The 24374-nt window shown below is 47.6% G+C and overlaps 5 protein-coding genes and 1 pseudogene across 16 annotated transcripts; all 6 read left to right on the forward strand.

Annotated features, from left to right (window-relative positions):
* Nucleotides 1-1023: 1023 nt before the first annotated feature.
* LOC143012557 (tubulin beta-1 chain pseudogene) lies at nucleotides 1024-2358 on the forward strand (annotated as a pseudogene).
* A 404-nt stretch (nucleotides 2359-2762) lies between these two features.
* Nucleotides 2763-4100, forward strand: LOC143012561 (tubulin beta-1 chain-like). 3 transcript variants are annotated; one of them, XM_076165751.1, is made up of 2 exons: nucleotides 2763-2926; nucleotides 3038-4100. In XM_076165751.1, exons 1-2 carry the CDS (start codon nucleotides 2763-2765, stop codon nucleotides 4098-4100), a joined length of 1227 nt encoding a protein of 408 aa, XP_076021866.1. The 3 variants fall into 3 exon arrangements, with proteins under 3 accessions (XP_076021866.1, XP_076021867.1, XP_076021865.1); XM_076165752.1 differs by having other exon boundaries at nucleotides 2763-2811; nucleotides 2932-4100; XM_076165750.1 differs by having other exon boundaries at nucleotides 2763-4100.
* A 1787-nt stretch (nucleotides 4101-5887) lies between these two features.
* On the forward strand, nucleotides 5888-8392 carry LOC143012560 (tubulin beta-1 chain-like). 4 transcript variants are annotated; one of them, XM_076165748.1, is made up of 2 exons: nucleotides 5888-5911; nucleotides 7055-8392. In XM_076165748.1, exon 2 carries the CDS (start codon nucleotides 7055-7057, stop codon nucleotides 8390-8392), a length of 1338 nt encoding a protein of 445 aa, XP_076021863.1. In that variant the 5' UTR covers nucleotides 5888-5911. The 4 variants fall into 4 exon arrangements, with proteins under 4 accessions (XP_076021863.1, XP_076021861.1, XP_076021862.1 ...); XM_076165746.1 differs by lacking the exon at nucleotides 5888-5911 and having other exon boundaries at nucleotides 7055-7218; nucleotides 7330-8392; XM_076165747.1 differs by lacking the exon at nucleotides 5888-5911 and having other exon boundaries at nucleotides 7055-7103; nucleotides 7224-8392.
* A 312-nt stretch (nucleotides 8393-8704) lies between these two features.
* Nucleotides 8705-10042, forward strand: LOC143012563 (tubulin beta-1 chain-like). Of its 3 annotated transcripts, none has more exons than XM_076165757.1 (2): nucleotides 8705-8868; nucleotides 8980-10042. In XM_076165757.1, the coding sequence occupies exons 1-2, from the start codon at nucleotides 8705-8707 to the stop codon at nucleotides 10040-10042; spliced, it is 1227 nt and encodes a 408-aa protein (XP_076021872.1). The 3 variants fall into 3 exon arrangements, with proteins under 3 accessions (XP_076021872.1, XP_076021873.1, XP_076021871.1); XM_076165758.1 differs by having other exon boundaries at nucleotides 8705-8753; nucleotides 8874-10042; XM_076165756.1 differs by having other exon boundaries at nucleotides 8705-10042.
* Nucleotides 10043-12104: 2062 nt separating this feature from the next.
* On the forward strand, nucleotides 12105-13442 carry LOC143012565 (tubulin beta-1 chain-like). 3 transcript variants are annotated; one of them, XM_076165760.1, is made up of 2 exons: nucleotides 12105-12268; nucleotides 12380-13442. In XM_076165760.1, exons 1-2 carry the CDS (start codon nucleotides 12105-12107, stop codon nucleotides 13440-13442), a joined length of 1227 nt encoding a protein of 408 aa, XP_076021875.1. The 3 variants fall into 3 exon arrangements, with proteins under 3 accessions (XP_076021875.1, XP_076021876.1, XP_076021874.1); XM_076165761.1 differs by having other exon boundaries at nucleotides 12105-12153; nucleotides 12274-13442; XM_076165759.1 differs by having other exon boundaries at nucleotides 12105-13442.
* A 265-nt stretch (nucleotides 13443-13707) lies between these two features.
* On the forward strand, nucleotides 13708-15045 carry LOC143012562 (tubulin beta-1 chain-like). 3 transcript variants are annotated; one of them, XM_076165754.1, is made up of 2 exons: nucleotides 13708-13871; nucleotides 13983-15045. In XM_076165754.1, exons 1-2 carry the CDS (start codon nucleotides 13708-13710, stop codon nucleotides 15043-15045), a joined length of 1227 nt encoding a protein of 408 aa, XP_076021869.1. The 3 variants fall into 3 exon arrangements, with proteins under 3 accessions (XP_076021869.1, XP_076021870.1, XP_076021868.1); XM_076165755.1 differs by having other exon boundaries at nucleotides 13708-13756; nucleotides 13877-15045; XM_076165753.1 differs by having other exon boundaries at nucleotides 13708-15045.
* The last annotated feature ends 9329 nt before the right edge of the window (nucleotides 15046-24374 follow it).

Consider the following 24374-nt stretch of genomic DNA (forward strand, 5'->3'; position numbering starts at 1 on the left):
TCAGAGAGAGCCAGTGAGACAGAGAGAGCCAGAGAGAGCCAGAGAGAGTCAGAGAGAGCCAGAGAGAGTCAGAGAGAGTCAGAGAGTCAGAGAGTCAGAGAGAGCACACAATGTGTGTACGCTTTCCTTCCTACTGCTCTACTTTCTCCATGTTACCTCCTTTCTCTCCAACTCTTTCCTCTTCTTGTTTCCAGGTATTCCTTTATTTTGTACCTGTGTTCCTTCTATCTTTTCCCTTTATGTTTTGTATTTCTCTTGTTCCTTCGTTCTGTCATTCGGCGTTCTCTTTTTTGTTCCCCTGTTCTGTTGATCATCTCATCGCTGATCATAACGATTAGGAGCTAATGGGTTAAAGTGACATCATCATTCATCTCAGCACACTGACCTTTACTGACCTTTGAGCACATTTGTATGGGTCTGGAGCACAGATGGTGCTGGACCTGAACCAAAGCACTGTGGGATCTGAGGACATCGCCTCCTGCAGGTCGCCATCGACACACCATCGTACACCATCATCATATTCTAATCATCAGTCATTGTCCTGTCATCATCATGCCGTGATCACGCAAACAGCATCATCACTCAATGATCAGTCAATCATGGTCATGTCATCAACTTGTCATTGTCACGTCTTTACCACATGATCATCATTATGTCATCGTCGCATCATCATCATGATGTCATCATTTTGTCACTCTTATGCCATCATCAGGTCATTATCATGTCATCATAACATCATCGTCACACCATCATCAGGCAACCATCGTCATGGCATCATCACATTGCCGTGACACTATCTTCATGTCCTCACCACGCAGTGATCCTCACATCACTGTCATGACATCATAACATAAACATCACTAATTTGCTATCACCACATCACCATACCATAGTCATGTTATCATCACGCATTCACCGCAGGTCATAATAAGGCCATCATGACGTCACTGTCAAACTCTTAAGGAAAACTCGGCTCTATAAGAGAGTCAAGGCAGATGTGTTAAGTATCTGCACAAGCAATAGATGAGGGAAATTGTCCATCTCCAAGCCGGTCAGTGCGGAAACCAAATCGGTGCCAAGTTTTGGGAGGTGATAAGTGACGAGCATGGAATTGACCCAACTGGTTCATACCATGGTGACAGTGATCTGCAGCTTCAAAGGATCAATGTCTACTACAACGAAGCCTCTGGAGGCAAATATGTTCCTCGTGCCGTGTTGATTGATTTGGAGCCAGGTACCATGGACTCTGTGAGGTCTGGGCCCTTCGGTCAGATTTTCAGACCAGACAACTTTGTGTTTGGCCAAAGTGGTGCTGGTAACAACTGGGCCAAAGGTCATTACACTGAGGGTGCAGAGCTGGTGGACTCTGTCCTGGATGTGGTGAGGAAGGAAGCAGAGAGCTGTGATTGCCTCCAGGGCTTTCAGCTCACACACTCCCTGGGTGGTGGTACTGGCTCTGGTTTGGGAACCCTGCTCATCAGTAAGATCCGTGAAGAATACCCAGACCGCATCATGAGTGCCTTTAGTGTGGTGCCTTCTCCTAAAGTGTCAGACACAGTAGTTGAGCCCTACAATGCCACACTGTCAGTCCACCAGCTTGTAGAAAACACAGATGAGACCTACTGCATCGACAATGAAGCCCTGTATGACATCTGTTTCCGCACCCTCAAACTCACAAGCCCCTCTTATGGTGATCTCAACCACCTGGTCTCTGCCACCATGAGCGGTGTCACCACATGCCTCAGGTTCCCTGGGCAGCTCAACGCTGACCTGCGTAAGCTAGCTGTGAACATGGTGCCATTCCCCCGCCTGCACTTCTTCATGCCAGGCTTTGCTCCCCTCACCAGCAGAAGCAGCCAGCAGTACAGGTCTCTTACTGTGCCCGAGCTCACCCAGCAGATGTTTGATTCCAAGAACATGATGGCTGCCTGTGACCCACGCCGTGGCAAGTACCTGACTGTGGCTGCCATCTTCCGAGGCCGCATGTCCATGAAGGAGGTGGATGAGCAGATGCTGAATGTGCAGAACAAGAACAGCAGCTACTTTGTCGAATGGATCCCCAACAACGTCAAGACCGCAGTGTGTGACATTCCTCCACGTGGCCTCAAGATGGCTGCCACCTTCATTGGCAACAGCACAGCAATCCAAGAGCTGTTCAAGCGCATCTCCGAGCAGTTCACAGCCATGTTCAGGCGCAGGGCTTTCCTTCATTGGTACACAGGCGAGGGCATGGATGAGATGGAGTTCACTGAGGCGGAGAGCAACATGAACGACCTGGTGTCAGAGTACCAGCAGTACCAAGAAGCCACTGCAAACGAAGAGGGAGAGTTTGAGGAGGAAGATGAGGAAATTACCTAAGTATACACTCATTACTACTGACATGTCGGTGATTTCAGTAACGGTCAATCTTTCAAATTTCTTCCAGTGTTCACTGTATTGTTCGCTGATTAAATGTTGACAAAAGTTCTTCTGTAAATGTTAAAAAAGGAATCATGGCGTCATCAAGTCATCGCCAAGTCATCATCACGCCATCGCCACGACAGGCACGCCATCGTCAGGACAGGCACGCCTTCGTCACCGGGTGGGGACGCCATCGTCACCGCAAAGGGACGCCATCGTCACCAGGTAGGCACGCCATCTGCACGACATCGAAACGCCATCTGCACGACATCATGACATCATCGTCAAAATCTGAGGAGAACTCTGCTGTATAAAGAGAGCCAAGTCAGCTGTGTGAACTGTGTGTTCAAGCACAAATTAAGATGAGGGAAATTGTCCATCTCCAAGCCGGTCAGTGCGGAAACCAAATCGGTGCCAAGTTTTGGGAGGTGATAAGTGACGAGCATGGAATTGACCCAACTGGTTCATACCATGGTGACAGTGATCTGCAGCTTGACCGGATCAATGTCTACTACAACGAAGCCTCTGGAGGCAAATATGTTCCTCGTGCCGTGTTGATTGATTTGGAGCCAGGTACCATGGACTCTGTGAGGTCTGGGCCCTTCGGTCAGATTTTCAGACCAGACAACTTTGTGTTTGGCCAAAGTGGTGCTGGTAACAACTGGGCCAAAGGTCATTACACTGAGGGTGCAGAGCTGGTGGACTCTGTCCTGGATGTGGTGAGGAAGGAAGCAGAGAGCTGTGATTGCCTCCAGGGCTTTCAGCTCACACACTCCCTGGGTGGTGGTACTGGCTCTGGTATGGGCACCCTGCTCATCAGTAAGATCCGTGAAGAATACCCAGACCGCATCATGAACACCTTCGGTGTGGTGCCTTCTCCTAAAGTGTCAGACACAGTAGTTGAGCCCTACAATGCCACACTGTCAGTCCACCAGCTTGTAGAAAACACAGATGAGACCTACTGCATCGACAATGAAGCCCTGTACGACATCTGTTTCCGCACCCTCAAACTCACAACCCCCTCTTATGGTGATCTCAACCATCTGGTCTCTGCCACCATGAGCGGTGTCACCACATGCCTCAGGTTCCCTGGGCAGCTCAACGCTGACCTGCGTAAGCTAGCTGTGAACATGGTGCCATTCCCCCGCCTGCACTTCTTCATGCCAGGCTTTGCTCCCCTCACCAGCAGAAGCAGCCAGCAGTACAGGTCTCTTACTGTGCCCGAGCTCACCCAGCAGATGTTTGATGCCAAGAACATGATGGCTGCTTGTGACCCACGCCGTGGCAAGTACCTGACTGTGGCTGCCATCTTCCGAGGCCGCATGTCCATGAAGGAGGTGGATGAGCAGATGCTGAATGTGCAGAACAAGAACAGCAGCTACTTTGTCGAATGGATCCCCAACAACGTCAAGACCGCAGTGTGTGACATTCCTCCACGTGGCCTCAAGATGGCTGCCACCTTCATTGGCAACAGCACAGCAATCCAAGAGCTGTTCAAGCGCATCTCTGAGCAGTTCACAGCCATGTTCAGGCGCAAGGCTTTCCTTCATTGGTACACAGGCGAGGGCATGGATGAGATGGAGTTCACTGAGGCGGAGAGCAACATGAACGACCTGGTGTCAGAGTACCAGCAGTACCAGGAAGCCAATGCTGATGAAGAGGGAGAGTTTGAGGAGGAAGGAGATGAGGAGCTTTCTTAAGTGTACTTATTATTAATTTCATGAAGGTGTTTTCAGTTACTGTCAATCTTTGACATTTTTTCTCTTTCTCACTGTTTGTCCGCTTTTTTTAATGTTAATAAAAGTTCTTCTGTACATGTTAAAAAAAAGAAAATAATACCATCGTCACGTCATTGTCATGCGATCGTCTAGTTCATCAGCACCCCATCGTCACATCATCTTCACGCCATCATGATGTCATCATCGAACCTCGAGGAAAACTGCTGTAGGATCCAGCACCAATCAAAATTAAGGAAATTGTCCATCTTGAAGCCGGTCAGTGTGGAGTGGTGCTGCTAACTGGGCCAATGTTCAGGAAGGAGGCAGACAGCTGTGATTGCCTCCAGGGCTTTCAGCTCACACACTCCCTGGGTGGCAGTACACACTTTCTGGGCACCCTGCTCATCAGTAAGATCTGTGAAGAATACCCAGACCGCATCATGAACACCTTCAGCGTGGTGCCTTCTCCTAAAGTGTCAGACACAGGAATCGAGCCCTACAATGCCACAATCAGTCCACCAGCTTGTAGAAAACACAGATGAGACCTACTGCATCGACAATGAAGCCCTGTATGACATCTGTTTCCGCACCCTCATCTGTGGGTTTATTTGTTTTTTACTATGGATTTATTGTAGCTTTTTGCATTCGCAAACAATGGACACATCAAAGAGTTCCACACCACTATGCTATTCATGGGATGTACTACTGAGGCTACAGACATGCTTTTGTCAGCAACTATGGACATTCCTACGAAAATACAAAGCCACAGACGAGGCTGCAGAGCTGATGTTCAAGTCAAGATTTGGAACAGAGGGAAAAGATACAAGTTTGGCCTAACTTCGATTGTCAAGGTGGATGATATTGCATGTTAATAAGATGGAACAGGGGTTGTCCCCAGATAAGAGCCAGCGTGTCTACTGGGAGTGCAGTGTTATGTGCTTTATGGAATGTGGGCTAAATGAGAATGTACCCGACTGTGTGGTCAAACTAGCCGGCTTCACACTAGCACATACTGACAGGGACATGCAAACCAGTATGAAGAAAGGAGGTGGTTTTTGTGAACTTCAAATGGTGTATGCATGCCAATGTGAGGGAAGCACGCACATCCACCGCCCTTTCCCACCTTTAGATGTAAGACCACAACTTGGTACAGCTTGGCCCTATATGCTAGTCAGTCATCAGGTAGTTGTCCATTACCATCAGGACTGTGGCACTGTGCATGAAACTGAGCAGGCACTGCAGGTCTATTTTGATACCACTGACAGGGAGCTGCTCAAGAATGACCACAGGGAGGATATTGAGGGACTCCACCAATGCATCACATTCTGTGAGGACTGCATTGTACACAACAAAAAAGTGTGTTGCGTTCCCAGCGATAAGCCATGTATTAACTGAGAATTACGCCCTGGCCTAGGGGAATCAGGACACTACACAAAATAAGACTCCCCTCCCTCCATGTTCCAGGAAAAATGACCAGCAAACACAGAAGATATTTGGCCCAGGATAATTATTGTATATCAAAAGGAAGTTCCAGACTTCAGGTGGGGAATGTACCAAAATTTAGAGCAGAAAAAGACAAAATAATGCCTATTCTGAGCTAGCAAAATAAGGAAACAAAAAAACGTTTAATCTCTTCCGTAAAACTCTTATCTCAACACAGGAACAAAACATATAAAAAAAACAGGCCTCCCACACAGAGGATAGGGGATCAACGACAAAGCTGGTTTGCTAGAGGAACTCAAGAATGAGTCTCGCAGGAAGAGGCAGCAGCAAACCTCATATCCTCCACCTCAGCACAAAGGAGCAATCACAGCACAGAGAGCACCCAAAAGCAAACACATCACCACAATTTGCAGCTAGTCAACAATCAACAGCTAAGATGATGGGAGAAAGACAGATACAGAGAGAGATCCAGACAACAGACCAAAAACGGGGACTCAAGTCATGTCATCACAGGGTTCAAAAGAACACAACTCAGGGTTGTAATACCAAGACTTTTGGACCCTCCTGATCAGGAAGAAGAGAGCTTTCACGTCAAGCAACCAAAATGGTCAATCCAATGGGCCAATCATCCCCCGTCACCCCAATCTCACTTCTGCTGTTTTGGCTGATCCCTCTACCATTGGTTCTCCCAGCACAGGGCCTAATCCACTCCCCCTACCCCCACCACTCCTCTCTTACCTGTCTCCTACCTCTCCCTAATCTGTCCCTTCCATCCAGGTTGACACCCAGTTCCAAAGAAAGGAAGACCCAGCACTCTGAATGACTTCAGACCTGTGGCTCTGACCTCACATGTCATGAAGATCTTTGAGAAACTAGTTCTTCAACTTCTCAGACCTCTGGTGAGTGAGTCTCTGGGCCCAGTGCAGTGTGCTTACCAGGCCAACTTTGGGGTGGAAGACACAATCACCTACCTGCCCCATAGGGCTTACACAAGCCTAGAGAGGACAGGAGGTATAGTGAAGATGATCCAACCCCCACCACTGTCCCCCCAACAAGTAATAAGTAATAATATCTTAGTTTCATGTTTCATTTTCATTCTTTATCTACATGAACTCAAACTAGATTACATACTTGCTGTTGTGTCACATTAATTTCCCCTCTAGATAACTAAAACTTATCTTATCTAATTATCAGGAACTCATGTGACTTCAATCACATCTTACTTAGAAAGGAGGTATTGGATAAAGCACATTTAACACAATTTAAAAACACAAGTTACAGAACAACTATGAGGAAGTAATAAAATACACATTTTCCATTTTGGCCAGCCTTACATCCTTGTTGTGAAATCTTTACGCCATCATCAAGTCATCGCCATGTCAACATTACATCATCGCCATGCCTCTTGATGTCATTGTCATACTTTTATGCAAATTAAGCCGTATAAAAGAGCCTACCAAGCTGTATGAGTGTGTGTCCCAATACTAATCAAGATGAGGGAAATTGTCCATCTCCAAGCCGGTCAGTGCGGAAACCAAATCGGTGCCAAGTTTTGGGAGGTGATAAGTGACGAGCATGGAATTGACCCAACTGGCACATACCATGGTGACAGTGATCTGCAGCTTGACCGGATCAATGTCTACTACAACGAAGCCTCTGGAGGCAAATATGTTCCTCGTGCCGTGTTGGTTGATTTGGAGCCAGGTACCATGGACTCTGTGAGGTCTGGGCCCTTCGGTCAGATTTTCAGACCAGACAACTTTGTGTTTGGCCAAAGTGGTGCTGGTAACAACTGGGCCAAAGGTCATTACACTGAGGGTGCAGAGCTGGTGGACTCTGTCCTGGATGTGGTGAGGAAGGAAGCAGACAGCTGTGATTGCCTCCAGGGCTTTCAGCTCACACACTCCCTGGGTGGTGGTACTGGCTCTGGTATGGGAACCCTGCTCATCAGTAAGATCCGTGAAGAATACCCAGACCGCATCATGAACACCTTCAGTGTGGTGCCTTCTCCTAAAGTGTCAGACACAGTAGTTGAGCCCTACAATGCCACACTGTCAGTCCACCAGCTTGTAGAAAACACAGATGAGACCTACTGCATCGACAATGAAGCCCTGTATGACATCTGTTTCCGCACCCTCAAACTCACAACCCCCTCTTATGGTGATCTCAACCATCTGGTCTCTGCCACCATGAGCGGTGTCACCACATGCCTCAGGTTCCCTGGGCAGCTCAACGCTGACCTGCGTAAGCTAGCTGTGAACATGGTGCCATTCCCCCGCCTGCACTTCTTCATGCCAGGCTTTGCTCCCCTCACCAGCAGAAGCAGCCAGCAGTACAGGTCTCTTACTGTGCCCGAGCTCACCCAGCAGATGTTTGATGCTAAGAACATGATGGCTGCCTGTGACCCACGCCAAGGCCGGTACCTGACTGTGGCTGCCATCTTCCGAGGCCGCATGTCCATGAAGGAGGTGGATGAGCAGATGCTGTATGTGCAGAACAAGAACAGCAGCTACTTTGTCGAATGGATCCCCAACAACGTCAAGACCGCAGTGTGTGACATTCCTCCTCGTGGCCTCAAGATGGCTGCCACCTTCATTGGCAACAGCACAGCAATCCAAGAGCTGTTCAAGCGCATCTCTGAGCAGTTCACAGCCATGTTGAGGCGCAAGGCTTTTCTTCATTGGTACACAGGGGAGGGCATGGATGAGATGGAGTTCACTGAGGCGGAGAGCAACATGAACGACCTGGTGTCAGAGTACCAGCAGTACCAAGAAGCCACTGCTGACGAAGAGGGAGAGTTTGAGGAGGAAGGAGATGAAGAAATGGATTAGATACACTAATTATTACTGACATGTCAGTGTTTTCATTAACTTTAAATCCTTGAAATGTATTCAAGTGTTCAGTGTATTAGCTGATTTTAAATGTTAATAAATCTTTTGTGTAAATGAAACAACATATATTAAAAACACCATCATCATAACATTGTCGAGTCATTGTCACATCCACATCATGCCATCACGATGTCGTTAAAACATCTTTGTATTGACATCATGACGTCATCCTCAAACCCTGAGGAGAACTCTGCTGTATAAAGAGAGCCAAGTCAGCTGTGTGAACTGTGTGTTCCAGCAGAAAAAACTAAAATGAGGGAAATTGTCCATCTCCAAGCCGGTCAGTGCGGAAACCAAATCGGTGCCAAGTTTTGGGAGGTGATTAGTGACGAACATGGAATTGACCCAACTGGTTCATACCATGGTGACAGTGATCTGCAGCTTGACCGGATCAATGTCTACTACAACGAAGCCTCTGGAGGCAAATATGTTCCACGTGCCGTGTTGATTGATTTGGAGCCAGGTACCATGGACTCTGTGAGGTCTGGGCCCTTCGGTCAGATTTTCAGACCAGACAACTTTGTGTTTGGCCAAAGTGGTGCTGGTAACAACTGGGCCAAAGGTCATTACACTGAGGGTGCAGAGCTGGTGGACTCTGTCCTGGATGTGGTGAGGAAGGAAGCAGAGAGCTGTGATTGCCTCCAGGGCTTTCAGCTCACACACTCCCTGGGTGGTGGTACTGGCTCTGGTTTGGGAACCCTGCTCATCAGTAAGATCCGTGAAGAATACCCAGACCGCATCATGAACACCTTCGGCGTGGTGCCTTCTCCTAAAGTGTCAGACACAGTAGTTGAGCCCTACAATGCCACACTGTCAGTCCACCAGCTTGTAGAAAACACAGATGAGACCTACTGCATCGACAATGAAGCCCTGTACGACATCTGTTTCCGCACCCTCAAACTCACAACCCCCTCTTATGGTGATCTCAACCACCTGGTCTCTGCCACCATGAGCGGTGTCACCACATGCCTCAGGTTCCCTGGGCAGCTCAACGCTGACCTGCGTAAGCTAGCTGTGAACATGGTGCCATTCCCCCGCCTGCACTTCTTCATGCCAGGCTTTGCTCCCCTCACCAGCAGAAGCAGCCAGCAGTACAGGTCTCTTACTGTGCCCGAGCTCACCCAGCAGATGTTTGATTCCAAGAACATGATGGCTGCCTGTGACCCACGCCGTGGCAAGTACCTGACTGTGGCTGCCATCTTCCGGGGCCGCATGTCCATGAAGGAGGTGGATGAGCAGATGCTGAATGTGCAGAACAAGAACAGCAGCTACTTTGTCGAATGGATCCCCAACAACGTCAAGACCGCAGTGTGTGACATTCCTCCACGTGGCCTCAAGATGGCTGCCACCTTCATTGGCAACAGCACAGCAATCCAAGAGCTGTTCAAGCGCATCTCCGAACAGTTCACATCCATGTTCAGGCGCAAGGCTTTCCTTCATTGGTACACAGGCGAGGGCATGGATGAGATGGAGTTCACTGAGGCGGAGAGCAACATGAACGACCTGGTGTCAGAGTACCAGCAGTACCAGGAAGCCAATGCTGACGATGAGGGAGAGTTTGAGGGGGAAGGAGATGAGGAAATGGATTAAGTACACTAATTATTAGACATGTCAGTGTTTTCATTAACTTTACATCCTTGAAATGTATTCAAGTGTTCAGTGTATTAGCTGATTTTAAATATTAATAAAAGTTATTGTGTAAATGTTCAAAAAATAAATAAGAAATCAAGCCATCGTTATAACATAACAATGTCATGCCATCATGATGTCATCTTCATACTGAGGTAAACTGTATAAAGACAGCCAAGCCAGCCATGTTAAAGTGTGCCAGTAGAGATGGCCATTTTGATCTTTTAAAACACTTGATCTTTGAAATATCTTTGCTTTGCGTGTATTGCATCCATGCCATTACAAAACCTGAACCCTCTTCTTACAGTTTTCATGCAAAGATACAATTGACTTTTCTTGTGTACTCATTAATTCTAACTATTGTTTATTTGAGGGTCAGAGTCCTACGAGACCTTGGACAGTGCTCACCCAGTTCAGTTATCCTCCATTAGATGGTATCTATCCATCTATCAATCAATAATATACAGGCAGTGCCCTGGTTACGAACAAGTTTTGTTTTTAAATCTGTCTACGTCATATTTGTATGCAAGTCGGAACAGCTATATAGCGTCAATTAGTCAAAGAACGCACACAACAGTGTTTAGGCACGTTTGTTTCCTCAGGCTTTCTGAACAGCTGAAAAGGTGAAGACTTGTGTGTAATGCACACTGGCACCAAAAATCTGTTCGTCCCATTAGTATGCAACTTATAATAACAGGCTTTCTGGAGGTTGGTCCCTAAATACAGGAGGTTGATAAATCAGGAGTTTGTAACTCCAGGATTTCCTCTTACTGTATTTACTGTATGTATGTGTTAATGTAGTATGTATCATATCACTACATATGTAACACGTCTTTTTATGTATCTGCACTTATATGATGTGTGCAATGTGTAGGCTATCCAACTGACTATATCAGTCTATGTACCTATGAAACCGCATATTCATTCATTTCACCAATAAAGCTGCAAAAAACATCTTTACAATTGTTTTCTTGAATGTTTTTTTTTTATTGTTTCCAACATTCTGATATAAATAATACATCACACTTGATATATTGTTTTCATGTTTAAAAAACTGGAGAATTTAAGCCATGAAATTGACAGGCAAGATAAAACCTGTGACCTTCAATTGCACTGCTCTCTACAAGAAAGGCCAGAGCAGACTCTTTCCACTCAGGAGACTCATGGCTTTTGGAGTGGAGGAGGGATCTCCTGCAGTCCTTCTTTGACTCTGTGGTGACATCAGCCATCTTTTATGGAACAGTCCGCTGGAGCAGTGGCATCTCAGCCACTGACAGGAAGAGACTAAACAAGCCCTCTGGACTCTGTGGAGGTGGTGGGGGACAGGAGGATGATGGCCAAGCTGTTGTCTTTGTCGTACAACTTGTCCCATCCCATACCATACAGAAGTTTGTCAAAACCCTGTGCAGCTCGTTCAGTGACAGGCTGCTTCACCCGCGACGCCTCACGGAGAGATACCGCAGGTCTTTCCTTCCTGCAGCAGTCAGACTATTCAATCAGCACCTCTCCCAGTAAACCCAGTCTAATGATCACACTGTGCAATATCCCAGATGTGCAATATGTAGCACATTCATTCATTGATTTGCAGTTTTTACTTAGTTGTATTGTTGTACTTTTGTTAGGCTCTTATTTTATCTTAATGGCCTTTATTGCTTTGCACATTCCATTTGCTGCTGTAACATGTGAATTTCCCCGTTGTGGGAAGAATAAAGGATTAACTTATCTTATCTTCTGTTACGTAGCCCAAAAGCATCATCAGCTGAGCTATCTGCACCTTTACACTAATGAGGCCCTAGGGTGATTGGTAAACAAAGGGTGCACTGTTCCATATCAATCTAAAAGTCATACCTGTTGTGTAAAAGTGTGCTGGAAACCCTTAAATCACGCCATCGTCAAGCAATCGTCAGCTCAACATGATGTCGTTGTCATACCATTGTCATGTCATCGTGATGTCATTCTTAAATTCCGTTATATAAAAGGGGCAAAGTTAGCTGTATGAACTGTGTGTGCAGCACAAATTAAAATGAGGGAAATTGTCCATCTCCAAGCCGGTCAGTGCGGAAACCAAATCGGTGCCAAGTTTTGGGAGGTGATAAGTGACGAGCATGGAATTGACCCAACTGGTTCATACCATGGTGACAGTGATCTGCAGCTTGACCGGATCAATGTCTACTACAACGAAGCCTCTGGAGGCAAATATGTTCCTCGTGCCGTGTTGATTGATTTGGAGCCAGGTACCATGGACTCTGTGAGGTCTGGGCCCTTCGGTCAGATTTTCAGACCAGACAACTTTGTGTTTGGCCAAAGTGGTGCTGGTAACAACTGGGCCAAAGGTCATTACACTGAGGGTGCAGAGCTGGTGGACTCTGTCCTGGATGTGGTGAGGAAGGAAGCAGAGAGCTGTGATTGCCTCCAGGGCTTTCAGCTCACACACTCCCTGGGTGGTGGTACTGGCTCTGGTTTGGGAACCCTGCTCATCAGTAAGATCCGTGAAGAATACCCAGACCGCATCATGAACACCTTCAGTGTGGTGCCTTCTCCTAAAGTGTCAGACACAGTAGTTGAGCCCTACAATGCCACACTGTCCGTCCACCAGCTTGTAGAAAACACAGATGAGACCTACTGCATCGACAATGAAGCCCTGTACGACATCTGTTTCCGCACCCTCAAACTCACAACCCCCTCTTATGGTGATCTCAACCATCTGGTCTCTGCCACCATGAGCGGTGTCACCACATGCCTCAGGTTCCCTGGGCAGCTCAACGCTGACCTGCGTAAGCTAGCTGTGAACATGGTGCCATTCCCCCGCCTGCACTTCTTCATGCCAGGCTTTGCTCCCCTCACCAGCAGAAGCAGCCAGCAGTACAGGTCTCTTACTGTGCCCGAGCTCACCCAGCAGATGTTTGATTCCAAGAACATGATGGCTGCATGTGACCCACGCCGTGGCAAGTACCTGACTGTGGCTGCCATCTTCCGAGGCCGCATGTCCATGAAGGAGGTGGATGAGCAGATGCTGTATGTGCAGAACAAGAACAGCAGCTACTTTGTCGAATGGATCCCCAACAACGTCAAGACCGCAGTGTGTGACATTCCTCCTCGAGGCCTCAAGATGGCTGCCACCTTCATTGGCAACAGCACAGCCATCCAAGAGCTGTTCAAGCGCATGTCTGAGCAGTTCACAGCCATGTTCAGGCGCAAGGCTTTCCTTCATTGGTACACAGGGGAGGGCATGGATGAGATGGAGTTCACTGAGGCGGAGAGCAACATGAACGACCTGGTGTCAGAGTACCAGCAGTACCAAGAAGCCAATGCTGACGAAGAGGGAGAGTTTGAGGGGGAAGGAGATGAAGAAATGGATTAAATACATTTATTATTACTGACATGTCCGTGTTTTCAGTTAATGAATCATTTAAATTTCTTTCACTTTTCAGTGTATTGTCAGCTGATACTTATTAAAAGTTCTTATGTAAATGTTTTTAAAAAATCACAGCTTCTTTACAGAGTTGTCATCATCACTTCATCGCCAACATGCCATCATGACATCATTGTCAAACTCTGAGGAGAACTCTGCTGTATAAAGAGAGCCAAGCCAGCTGTGTGAACTGTGTGTTCCAGCCTGAATACAAATGAGGGAAATTGTCCATCTCCAAGCCGGTCAGTGCGGAAACCAAATCGGTGCCAAGTTTTGGGAGGTGATAAGTGACGAGCATGGAATTGACCCAACTGGTTCATACCATGGTGACAGTGATCTGCAGCTTGACCGGATCAATGTCTACTTCAACGAAGCCTCTGGAGGCAAATATGTTCCTCGTGCCGTGTTGATTGATTTGGAGCCAGGTACCATGGACTCTGTGAGGTCTGGGCCCTTCGGTCAGATTTTCAGACCAGACAACTTTGTGTTTGGCCAAAGTGGTGCTGGTAACAACTGGGCCAAAGGTCATTACACTGAGGGTGCAGAGCTGGTGGACTCTGTCCTGGATGTGGTGAGGAAGGAAGCAGAGAGCTGTGATTGCCTCCAGGGCTTTCAGCTCACACACTCCCTGGGTGGTGGTACTGGCTCTGGTTTGGGAACCCTGCTCATCAGTAAGATCCGTGAAGAATACCCAGACCGCATCATGAACACCTTCGGCGTGGTGCCTTCTCCTAAAGTGTCAGACACAGTAGTTGAGCCCTACAATGCCACACTGTCAGTCCACCAGCTTGTAGAAAACACAGATGAGACCTACTGCATCGACAATGAAGCCCTGTACGACATCTGTTTCCGCACCCTCAAACTCACAACCCCCTCTTATGGTGATCTCAACCACCTGGTCTCTGCCACCATGAGCGGTGTCACCACATGCCTCAGGTTCCCTGGGCAGCTCAACGCTGACCTGCGTAAGCTAGCTGTGAACATGGTGCCATTCCCCCGCCTGCACTTCTTCATGCCAGGCTTTGCTCCCCTCACCAGCAGAAGCAGCCAGCAGTACAGGTCTCTTACTGTGCCCGAGCTCACCCAGCAGATGTTTGATGCCAAGAACATGATGGCTGCCTGCGACCCACGCCGTGGCAAATACCTGACTGTGGCTGCCATCTTCCGGGGCCGCATGTCCATGAAAGAGGTGGATGAGCAGATGCTGAATGTGCAGAACAAGAACAGCAGCTACTTTGTCGAATGGATCCCCAACAACGTCAAGACCGCAGTGTGTGACATTCCTCCTCGTGGCCTCAAGATGGCTGCCACCTTCATTGGCAACAGCACAGCAATCCAAGAGCTGTTCAAGCGCATCTCTGAACAGTTCACATCCATGTTCAGGCGCAAGGCTTTCCTTCATTGGTACACAGGCGAGGGCATGGATGAGATGGAGTTCACTGAGGCGGAGAGCAACATGAACGACCTGGTGTCAGAGTACCAGCAGTACCAGGAAGCCAATGCTGACGAAGAGGGAGAGTTTGAGGGGGAAGGAGATGAGGAAATGGATTAAGTACACTAATTATTACTGACATGTCAGTGTTTCAGTACCTGTCAATCTTTAAAATTTCTTGAAGTGTTCAGTGCATTGTCAGTGGAAGAAATACATTAAAAAAAACACGCCATCGTCAAGCCATCGTGATGTTAATGTCAACGTGGAGCTGAAAGTGTGAGTGTGTGTGTGTGTGTGTGTGGGGGGGGGGGGGGTAATTGGGAGAGCACGGAGGCATGTAGCTGAGAGACCTGGAGGAGGTCAGGGTGAGTGAAGAAGAAAGCATATTCATATCAGATGAATGAGTTGTACCTCATCATACAGACCCATTCATGTGTTTGACCTCATTAGATTTGGTCATTAACATGAATTCTTGTTTTAATTGATCTTTGAATATTTGAAAGCATCATGACGACCTCTCAGGAGGTCTCAGAGCTGAGAGATGAAGGGTCAACATCTCTCCAGGTGATCAGGAGGAAGAGGAGGAAGATGAAGAGGAAGAAGAGCAGGAGAGTCAGACCGCATCATGAACACCTTCAGTGTGGTGCCTTCTCCTAAAGTTTCAGACACAGTAGTTGAGCCCTACAATGCCACACTGTCAGTCCACCAGCTTGTAGAAAACACAGATGAGACCTACTGCATCGACAATGAAGCCCTGTATGACATCTGTTTCCGCACCCTCAAACTCACAACCCCCTCTTATGGTGATCAGGAGGGAGAGGAGGAAGATGAAGAGGAAGAAGAGGAGGAGGGATATACAGTAAAGTACTCAATAATGAGGTCATTGTTTTCTAATTGTTCATATTTTCATTGTTTGTTTTATTTCACTCTTGTTTTTATTGGTTGACATGAATTTTAATGTTTTGCGGTTTCTTAGGCATTTATAGAAAAGTTTTAATTGAAATTAATTTAATGTCTATCAAACTTAAGTTAAGTGTTATTAAGTCCCCTGTCAGCTGAGCTCACACACACACACACACACACACACACACACACACACACAGCACATACCTGAGTGAAGCTCTCTCCTCCTCCTCGGTCCTCTGCTGCGCAACTGAAGGCTTGGTTCCTCTGCCTCCGTCCCTCCGTCGCTCCGTCCCTCTGTCATATCGGTGTCCGTGTTGTTTTGGGCGGGAACCGGAACACGGGAAGTGATTTTCACTCTTAGCGAATGTTAATTTAAGAGACATTAAAAATGTATAAGTAAAAGGAAGAAACCCTGGGAGAGGTGATTCAGAGAGTTTGTTTCTGTCCGTTTGTTTCTGTCCTACAACGCAAATATTTCGTTGTGGGACAAAAACAAACGGATGTTATGAAGTCGTGCTTCCTTCCTGTTAGCATGGAGCGCTGGTCCTATGAGCTGCTCTTCTTCTTTGGTCGTAGGCGGATAATTATGTGTTTTATTGTGTGCGGATATCAATTTCAGACCTGAATTTTATTTATTTATTTTTCTTTTGAGGGCGACCGGAAGTTGACGCCGCCAGAAAAATACGGGCTTAACCAGACACGTCTCTAAAGTCAATCTTGGTCGATGTGTTAATGTTAAACAAAAAACAGAATGTCAAGTAATAAACGGAACATAAATGTATTGAATACACAACAAGAGTTTATTTAAAAACGAATAGAGTTTCATTTCATTTTAATAGTTGGCATTGTGGCAAAGCTGCTAACTACATGATGTCATTTGTAACAACACTGCTCATGTTTTCTTTTGTTGTCATCTTTCTTATTTGATATGAATCAGAGTGAACTCTTGGTCACATACACACACATTGATCCTGTTACTGTTTGAGGTGCTTGGTGTTTGTGAGGGTGTTGGTGGCGTCCTGAGACACGATGCTTCAGTGTGCTGATAATTAGCAGATGAACTGTCAGCTGTCCATCATGCAGACAGCAGCAGTCTTCTGAAGTCTGAAGTCGGAGGAGATGAACCCTTACTCATTAATCATCTGTCAGCCGGCTGTCTGATGAGCATTTTCCTTCGCATTACTGAAGTGATTACGCTCTTTGTGCCCGCACGTCTGCCTGAGGACAAATCAGCTGAACCCTATTTAATCCGAGTGGACGTCACATTATAATAACGTCTGTGGAAGCTGCCTGTCACTCAGGTCAGCACAGTTAGGATTCTGTCAAGAGTCAGGAGGAAATGGAAATGTTGCCACAGCGTGTCAACATGGAGGACGAGGCCATGAGCAGAAGCAAAGGTGGAGACATCTGAGTGGTGGACAGCAGCTGAGCCTCTGCACCCTCAGGTCAGGTCCTTGTAGGTCACAGTGGTTCAGGTCTAATTGTTGGTTTGTGACATTTGTAGGTTTTAAATCTTCACTTGGGCTTTTTAACAGATTGTTAGATTTCTATGGCCTGAGTTTGTGGTTGACCGCTGAGCTTTTATAACATTGAGAGACAGAACTTTAACTCCTGAGCTCATCGCCACCAGCAGAGCCCTCACTGCCATCCATCAATCATCCATCAATCATCCATCCATCATCCATCCATCATCCATACTCACAAACAGCCCTGTCCTCATCTCCAGCCTGTTCTTCTGTTCTTCATCCCTGTTGTGTTCTTCAGATGTGTCCTTCCACTCCACGCCACCAGCTGTCTCAGTCCTTTGCCAGCTACTTCCTGCGTGCGTTCCCAGCTTGTGTCCTGCACAGCTGCTTCCTGTCATTAGTCTCAGTATTTAATCATCTAGTCGGCCTAGATTGTGAGGAACTTTCTGCAGTCCAGCGTGTTCTGCTATCTGGCCTGGCTGTACTTTGACCTAGATGTGTCCCTTCTGTCCCTTTGCCTGCTCTGCTGTCTTCTCCAGTTTCCTCTCCCGCCTGTATCGCCTCCATCCTTCCCTCACTCACTCACTGTGGGGCTGAGGCTGCATGTCTCCATGGTGTTTCACACTGAGCCTGATTAAAGGCTTGAGTGACATTAAAGCTCACATGCAAACTGAAAACACCAAAAGGATGAAAACTGATGAAGAAGAAGAAATGATCTCACAGAATGAGCTCAGTATAACCAGATGTATGTGGTCTGAGTCTGACTGAGTCTGACTGAAGACTTCTACACTTTAACAGCCTTGGTTTCATATCTAAAGACTGACTGATGTCCTCACTGCCTGTTTGAGTCTCTGGGTTTAATAACTCTACATTTATAATGACACAGGTTTCTTCCTATAATAACTTAAACAAAGTTTATAACTTCAGTCATTATTCACTTCAGTGTTTATTAAAATGTTACAGCCGACTGAAGCTCTGGAGCTTCATTCAGACGGAGACATGGAAGCTGTGGACCCCCAACTCAGAAAGTGTTAAGTCAACTGTGTGTGTGTGTGTATGTGTGTGTGTGTGGGAGCTCATTAGGAGGAGCCCACTCCCCTGAGAAGGCAAAAGTGAGGTGTGCATCCCGTCAACATTTCCACTGACTGACAGCTTTAATTGGCCTCTGAGTTCAGACCGCACAGCAGTGATGATGTAAATATGAACATATATGTACATTCACACCAACTATTTATACCTGTGTGTGTGTGTGTGTGTGTGTGTGTGTGTGTGTTAGCAGGTATGTGTGGTGGGGTTTGAGGAGGATCTGGATCATGGTTGTAGATGGAGCAGACTCAGTAAAGTACAGACAGGATCAGGAGAAGAAGTCATGACGAAATTGGGAGAAAAGCCTCTACACACACGCACACACACACACACACACACACACACACACACACATGCACAAGCACACACACAGACTGGCACTCATCTTTACTCTTATCAGATATCCATTTCCCTCCATCCTTCCCTTTGCCTCTGTGAAATAGCCATCGGAAATCTGTTTACAGTGCACACACACACACACACACACACTCACAAACACACACGGGCGCACACACACACACACACACACACTCACAAACACACACGCGCGCACACACACACACACACACACACACACACACACACACACACACTCACACACCCACACACACACACACACACACACACACACACTCACACCTCACCCCCTGCCTCAATGAGAAATCAATTTCTAAAATCCTAACCTTGCAGACGTGGGAGGCACTGGGCACACACACACACACGCACACAAAAACACACACACACTAATCTTTTTCCCCAAACCAGCTCATCTCTGAGGTTCTCTCTCTCTCTCTCTCTCTCTCTCTCTCTCTCTCTCTCTCTCTCTCTCTCTCTCTCTCTGCTTACACACTCTCGGTTGACGGTTTTAAATTGTGTCATAAACTCAGGCGTCTTTATGTGACAGGAAGCTGTTGTCTGTTTGTTTCAGCAGACACACTCCTCCTGCTGACTGCTTCATGCTCACATGTCAGTCTGTTCCTAAATGAAAGTTCACCCTCGCTCCTGTTCGTTGTCTCTTACATTAACGACTCCTTCTTCTTCTCATTCAGTACAAACTCCTGATTCTAAATTACCTGATCAACCACTTTCACTCTGTCCACATAGTTCTTCTTCTACTGAGCTCATTCTGCCAGTCAGCATCTCAGATAATACCTGGTGTGTATCAGTCATAAGTGTGGAACCTTCTCTGTGAAGATGGTTCAGTCCCTCAGTCAGATGGTTCAGTCCCTCAGTCAGATGGTTCAGTCCCTCAGTCAGATGGTTCAGTCCTTCAGTCAGATGGTTCAGTCCCTCAGATGGTTCAGTCCCTCAGTCAGATGGTTCAGTCCCTCAGTCAGATGGTTCAGTCCCTCAGTCAGATGGTTCAGTCCCTCATTTAGATGGTTCAGTCCCTCAGTCAGATGGTTCAGTCCCTCAGTAAGATGGTTCAGTCCCTCAGTCAGATGGTTCAGTCCCTCAGATGGTTCAGTCCCTCAGTCAGATGGTTCAGTCCCTCAGTCAGATGGTTCAGTCCGTCTTGATGTATCAGAGTCTAACTTCAGCTCAGATGTGTTACAGGAAGTTTCCTTTGGTGTTTAGTGTCATGATATTTCTGGAATTGATCGATTTAAATTTATGACCATAACATTCTCTGAGCTTGACGAAGAGGCCTGGAAGGAAAAAGCGACAAATAAAGAAAGAAATAAGTGATGATGTGTAGTTCTTATCACGTTCATGACAGACAGAGGCTGAGGGGATGAATGTACCTGGGAGTGAAAAGAGTGAGCTCCCTTTTTACCAGGGGGGGGGGGGAGAGAGAGAGGAGAGAGGGGCAGAGAGAGACAGCGAGAGGGGGTAGAGATGGAGAGAGGGGGGGTGGAGAGAGGGAGAGAGAGGGAGAGAGAGAGAGAGAGGGAGAGACAGAGAGAGAGACAGAGAGAAAGAGACAGACGGAGAGAGGGTAGGCATAGAGAGAGAGAAACAGAGAGAGAGAATGAAGGAGAGTCACTGAGAGAGGCAGAGAAAACAGGATTAAAGGAGATTCCACTAAAAGAGAGAGAGAGAGAGAGAGAGAGAGAGAGAGAGAGAGAGAGAGAGAGAGAGAGAACCAGAGCCAGAGCGCGAGAGGGGCAGACCATGAGAGAGCGCACAGTGAGTGTAAACGCAGCTCCCGTTCTGACTCTCTGCTTCATCACTGAGGAAGACTTTCAACTGTGGGAACCTGAAAACTACAGCAAACCATTTTCGACTACCGTTGCAAGATTTTCCAATTTTCCTCTTAGGAAAGTGAAAGAAGAGTCGGCGGGAATAACAAAGACATATGGACCAGGAGGGGCGAGAGAGAGAGAGAGAGACAGAGAGAGAGAGACAGACGTTTTCCACTGAGCTGGAGAAGTAAATGAAAGGAATATTTATGATTCCCAGAGGATCGGTGCGGAATATTGGAGGGAAGGAGCCCGGATCCCCACGCTGACCTTAAGCGTGTGTTTAGTGAGTGTGTGTGTGAAGTTACAGATGTGTGTGTGGGGTCAGACTTCATCATGTCCATCCTCCGGCTCTGTCGGCTGCAGACGCACAGGTGCTGGAATGTCTGGAGACGGGAGGACAAGGATACTTGAGGATCATTTGCTGGCACACGCACACAGGAGGTGAAGTCAGGAGCCTGCAGGTGTGGAGTGTAAAACAAAGGCATCCAAACTCAGCCAGCTCACAGGTCACGACGTCTAACGGAAGTTTGTGTTAAGGGGAGATTGAGGTGAAGCTGCTCGTCCCCCCTCACACCACACAGATGCTTCAGTCAGCTGAAGCCCAGATAACTAAGGGCCACAGAGGAAACTTTGGGATTGTGGAACATGAAGGCGCAAAGTCCACCAGCAGCCGTTCTGCTCTCCTATTAGACGCTTGTCTGTCTTACTTTTCGTCCTTGGAGGTGGAACATTTGCTGTTACTGTTCCTCACATCTGTAGAAGCTTTGACACAGTCTGGAGTGTTTGGAGGATCAACACCCTGACTCATATGATTCTCCTGGAACAATGGGAAAGAGTGTGAACCATGACTGGACATTCCCGTTCCGCCTTCCAAAACCCGTGTTCCACGCTGCATACCTGAAGCATTTTCCTCTCCGTTAAAATCGAGCACGACACCATGAACCTGCGTGGCAGGAACTTGTCGGAATTGTTCCTGACCGCTGTGAGATCGGCCACAGTTCCCAATGTGACGGATGCAGGCTGCGAGGGAAGCGGTGTTGAGTCGCAGCGGGGGAACTGGTCCCACCGCAACGTTTACGCTGAGGATGGGGCGGCGTTTTACGGGCCGCTGTGTCCCGCCGGCGGGCCCAAAGTGATGGCGCCGGAAAAGAACTGGGCGGCACTGCTGATTCTTCTCGTCATCGCCGTCACGGTGATGGGCAACATCCTGGTGATCCTGGCCGTTTCCCTGGAGAAGAAGCTTCAGAATGCGACAAACTACTTCCTGATGTCGCTTGCGGTCGCCGACATGCTCTTGGGCATCTTGGTCATGCCGGTTTCCATGGTGACCATCCTGTACGGTAAGTGACAGTGATAGCAGGCTTCATTAGGGTTGACAATCGGTGTGGTGCTGAGTCCGGTCCAAGGCACACGATGCTTGGTTCTTCCTGCCTGTGGGCTTTTGTTTTGAAGGTTTCTTTAATGACAGAATGAAGAGGAAACACAGATTTCCTCCGGTTGTATGTGTTTGATAATGAGTGAAGCCTGATGGCACACAGGAGCTTGGCCTGCTGCTCCACCGGGTCGCTGAGTGTGAATCTCATCCCAGGCGTGCAGAGATAAGCTGCTTTCATGATTTTGCATTTCAGATTTGCATTGGATTGGTCTTTGTGATTTATTGATGTATATCCTCTTCCTCCTGACAGGTCTGGGCTCTTCTTCTTCCATCCAACCGTCTTTATGTCTTTATGTTTATTTTGACTGTTGGAATCTAAAGCACTTGACAGAAGCGCTGAGTGAAGGATGGAGGCGGGGCCGCCCCACATGAAGCTGCCTGGGCTGCATGACGGTCAAGGCCCAAACCCTTAGTATCAGCCTGAGCTGAGCCTGATTAAGGTCTCAGACGTATATATGTTTATGTTTACATATTGGTCGGAGTCAGGAATAGATTCACTTCACTGCAAGTTCAGACCAGATCAGAAGAGGTCCAGGCCCTCAGGCTGCACAGGAGATCTGGAGGTTTGGCAGCTTCACCCAGCCCCACAACAGAACCAGTGTTTGTCCTCCAGTCGTCTTTGTTGTGTTTGTATTTTTATGACGCACCCACAGAGTCGCAGCTCTCTGTGCGTCCCTCTGCGTCCCTCTAAATGTCATGAGTCGCTGCTCTCAGAAGCTTTAGGTGCTAAGCTGCAGCTCATTTGCATGAGAACCACCACAGTAAATGAGTCAGAGGGAAGAACGACCTGTGACGACGCTCATTACTCGCCACCCTCGCTCAGTAATGATGAGACAAAGGAAGTCATTAAACACAACGCCACAAAATACACACACACACACACACACACACACACACACACACACACACACACACACAGTATCATTGCATGGTGACAGGTGATAACAGAACCTGATCCTATAGAGTGAGATGCTATGAGGTTCTAAAGGATAAGAGGCTGTGTGTGGTTGTCAGGGTAACAGGTGGTGACTGATAGGGTCCAAACTGCAACAAGGTGGCAGAAAAATGACCACATATGACAGCTGGTCATGGTCTGGTGCATCTCCTTACCCAGAAATAGAGCATCACAAGACACATGACCAGAGAGGCAGAGCGGTAACCAGAGCTGCAGCTCTGCTCTGCTCTGGACCAGGCTGCCAGAAACCAGCAGAACTTCCCCAGTAAAGGTCAAAGGTCACACGGACACAAACACTAAACACCTACAGGAAACTTTTTGCCACAGAGTTGAGTGAAGGAACTAGAGTAACCATAGTAACCACAGGCCCAACATGTCCCTTTCCCTCTCCTCTTCTGTTCTCCAGCAGCTCCTCTGCTGCACAGCTCCCTTTGCTCCTCCTCTTTACATGTGGGCCCTCAGACGGCTACACTCTTCCTCTCTCTGTCCTCTCACTCTTCTTCTGCAGCTCTCAGGTTGTGTTGTTGCTTTGTGTCTACCAGAGCAGCTCAGTGGAAACACGTGTGTGTGTGTGTGTGTCCTCTGGCTTTACTCCAGCTCTTATGGTTTGTATCAGTGGTGGTTTCTGCCTGCTGGGAGTTCAGTGTTTGTGAGTTTATCAGTGCAGAATTCCTCCCTGGTGGAGGTGATTTTTGTTTCCACTCTGAATGGAAGCTGTTTCCTGGCAGCCTCAGGTCCTTTTCATCCTTCCTCTTTGTGTTCAGGAGCTTTTGTGATTGGTTGCTTGGTGCTTCTGCTGGTCCACATTCTGCCTGCCGTCTTTGCTCTCAGCGTTTGGGAACAGAATATTCCGGGCTCGACTCTCCAGGTTCCGCTTTTGCCAGCTCTGACTCCTGTTCCTATTTCAGCTCTGTGGAATCACTCAGTCTCCCTCATGCTGCAGGTCAGCGTCACTCTGTCCCCAGCTGTTTCACCCTCTCTCTCTGACCTGCTTTGTTTTTGTTGTTTTCTTTCACGTGACATTGAGACGATCCTCCTGAAACCTTCACGCTCTGTTTCCTCTCTGGATTCCACCAGGTTTTACTCCCAATGTATCAACCTGTGTGTGTGTGTGTGTGTGTGTCTCTGTGTGTGTGTGTGTGTGTGTGTGTGTGTGTGTGTGTGTGTGTGTGTGTGTGTGTGTGTGTGTGTGTGTATGTGTATGTATGTGTGTGTTTGGAGTATGAACATTGTTGTGTAAAATGTTTCCGCTTTTTCTTTGAGCCTCTTCAGCCATGTAACACCCTTCAGAAACGAGTGGTGCAACCGGGTGTTTGCGCTGCAGTGTGCGTACGTGTGTGTGTGTGCGTGTGTTGTTGTCGTAGTCGGAACCAGTCAATACCACATAAACGCCGTCGTGGATGACTGCCTTCTCA

Source organism: Genypterus blacodes, unplaced genomic scaffold (genome assembly GCF_046128005.1).
Source record: "Genypterus blacodes isolate CSIRO-AG114 ecotype Tasmania unplaced genomic scaffold, CSIRO-AGI_Gbla_v1 ptg000149l_1, whole genome shotgun sequence".
Taxonomy (NCBI): Eukaryota; Metazoa; Chordata; class Actinopteri; order Ophidiiformes; family Ophidiidae; genus Genypterus; species Genypterus blacodes.

What these genes read in the sequence shown, in the direction of transcription:
- LOC143012560 (XM_076165748.1), top strand. Translation starts at nt 7,055, where the DNA reads ATGAGGGAAATTGTCCATCTCCAAGCCGGTCAGTGCGGAAACCAAATC.
- LOC143012565 (XM_076165759.1), top strand. Translation starts at nt 12,105, where the DNA reads ATGAGGGAAATTGTCCATCTCCAAGCCGGTCAGTGCGGAAACCAAATC.
- LOC143012562 (XM_076165753.1), top strand. Translation starts at nt 13,708, where the DNA reads ATGAGGGAAATTGTCCATCTCCAAGCCGGTCAGTGCGGAAACCAAATC.
- LOC143012563 (XM_076165756.1), top strand. Translation starts at nt 8,705, where the DNA reads ATGAGGGAAATTGTCCATCTCCAAGCCGGTCAGTGCGGAAACCAAATC.
- LOC143012561 (XM_076165750.1), top strand. Translation starts at nt 2,763, where the DNA reads ATGAGGGAAATTGTCCATCTCCAAGCCGGTCAGTGCGGAAACCAAATC.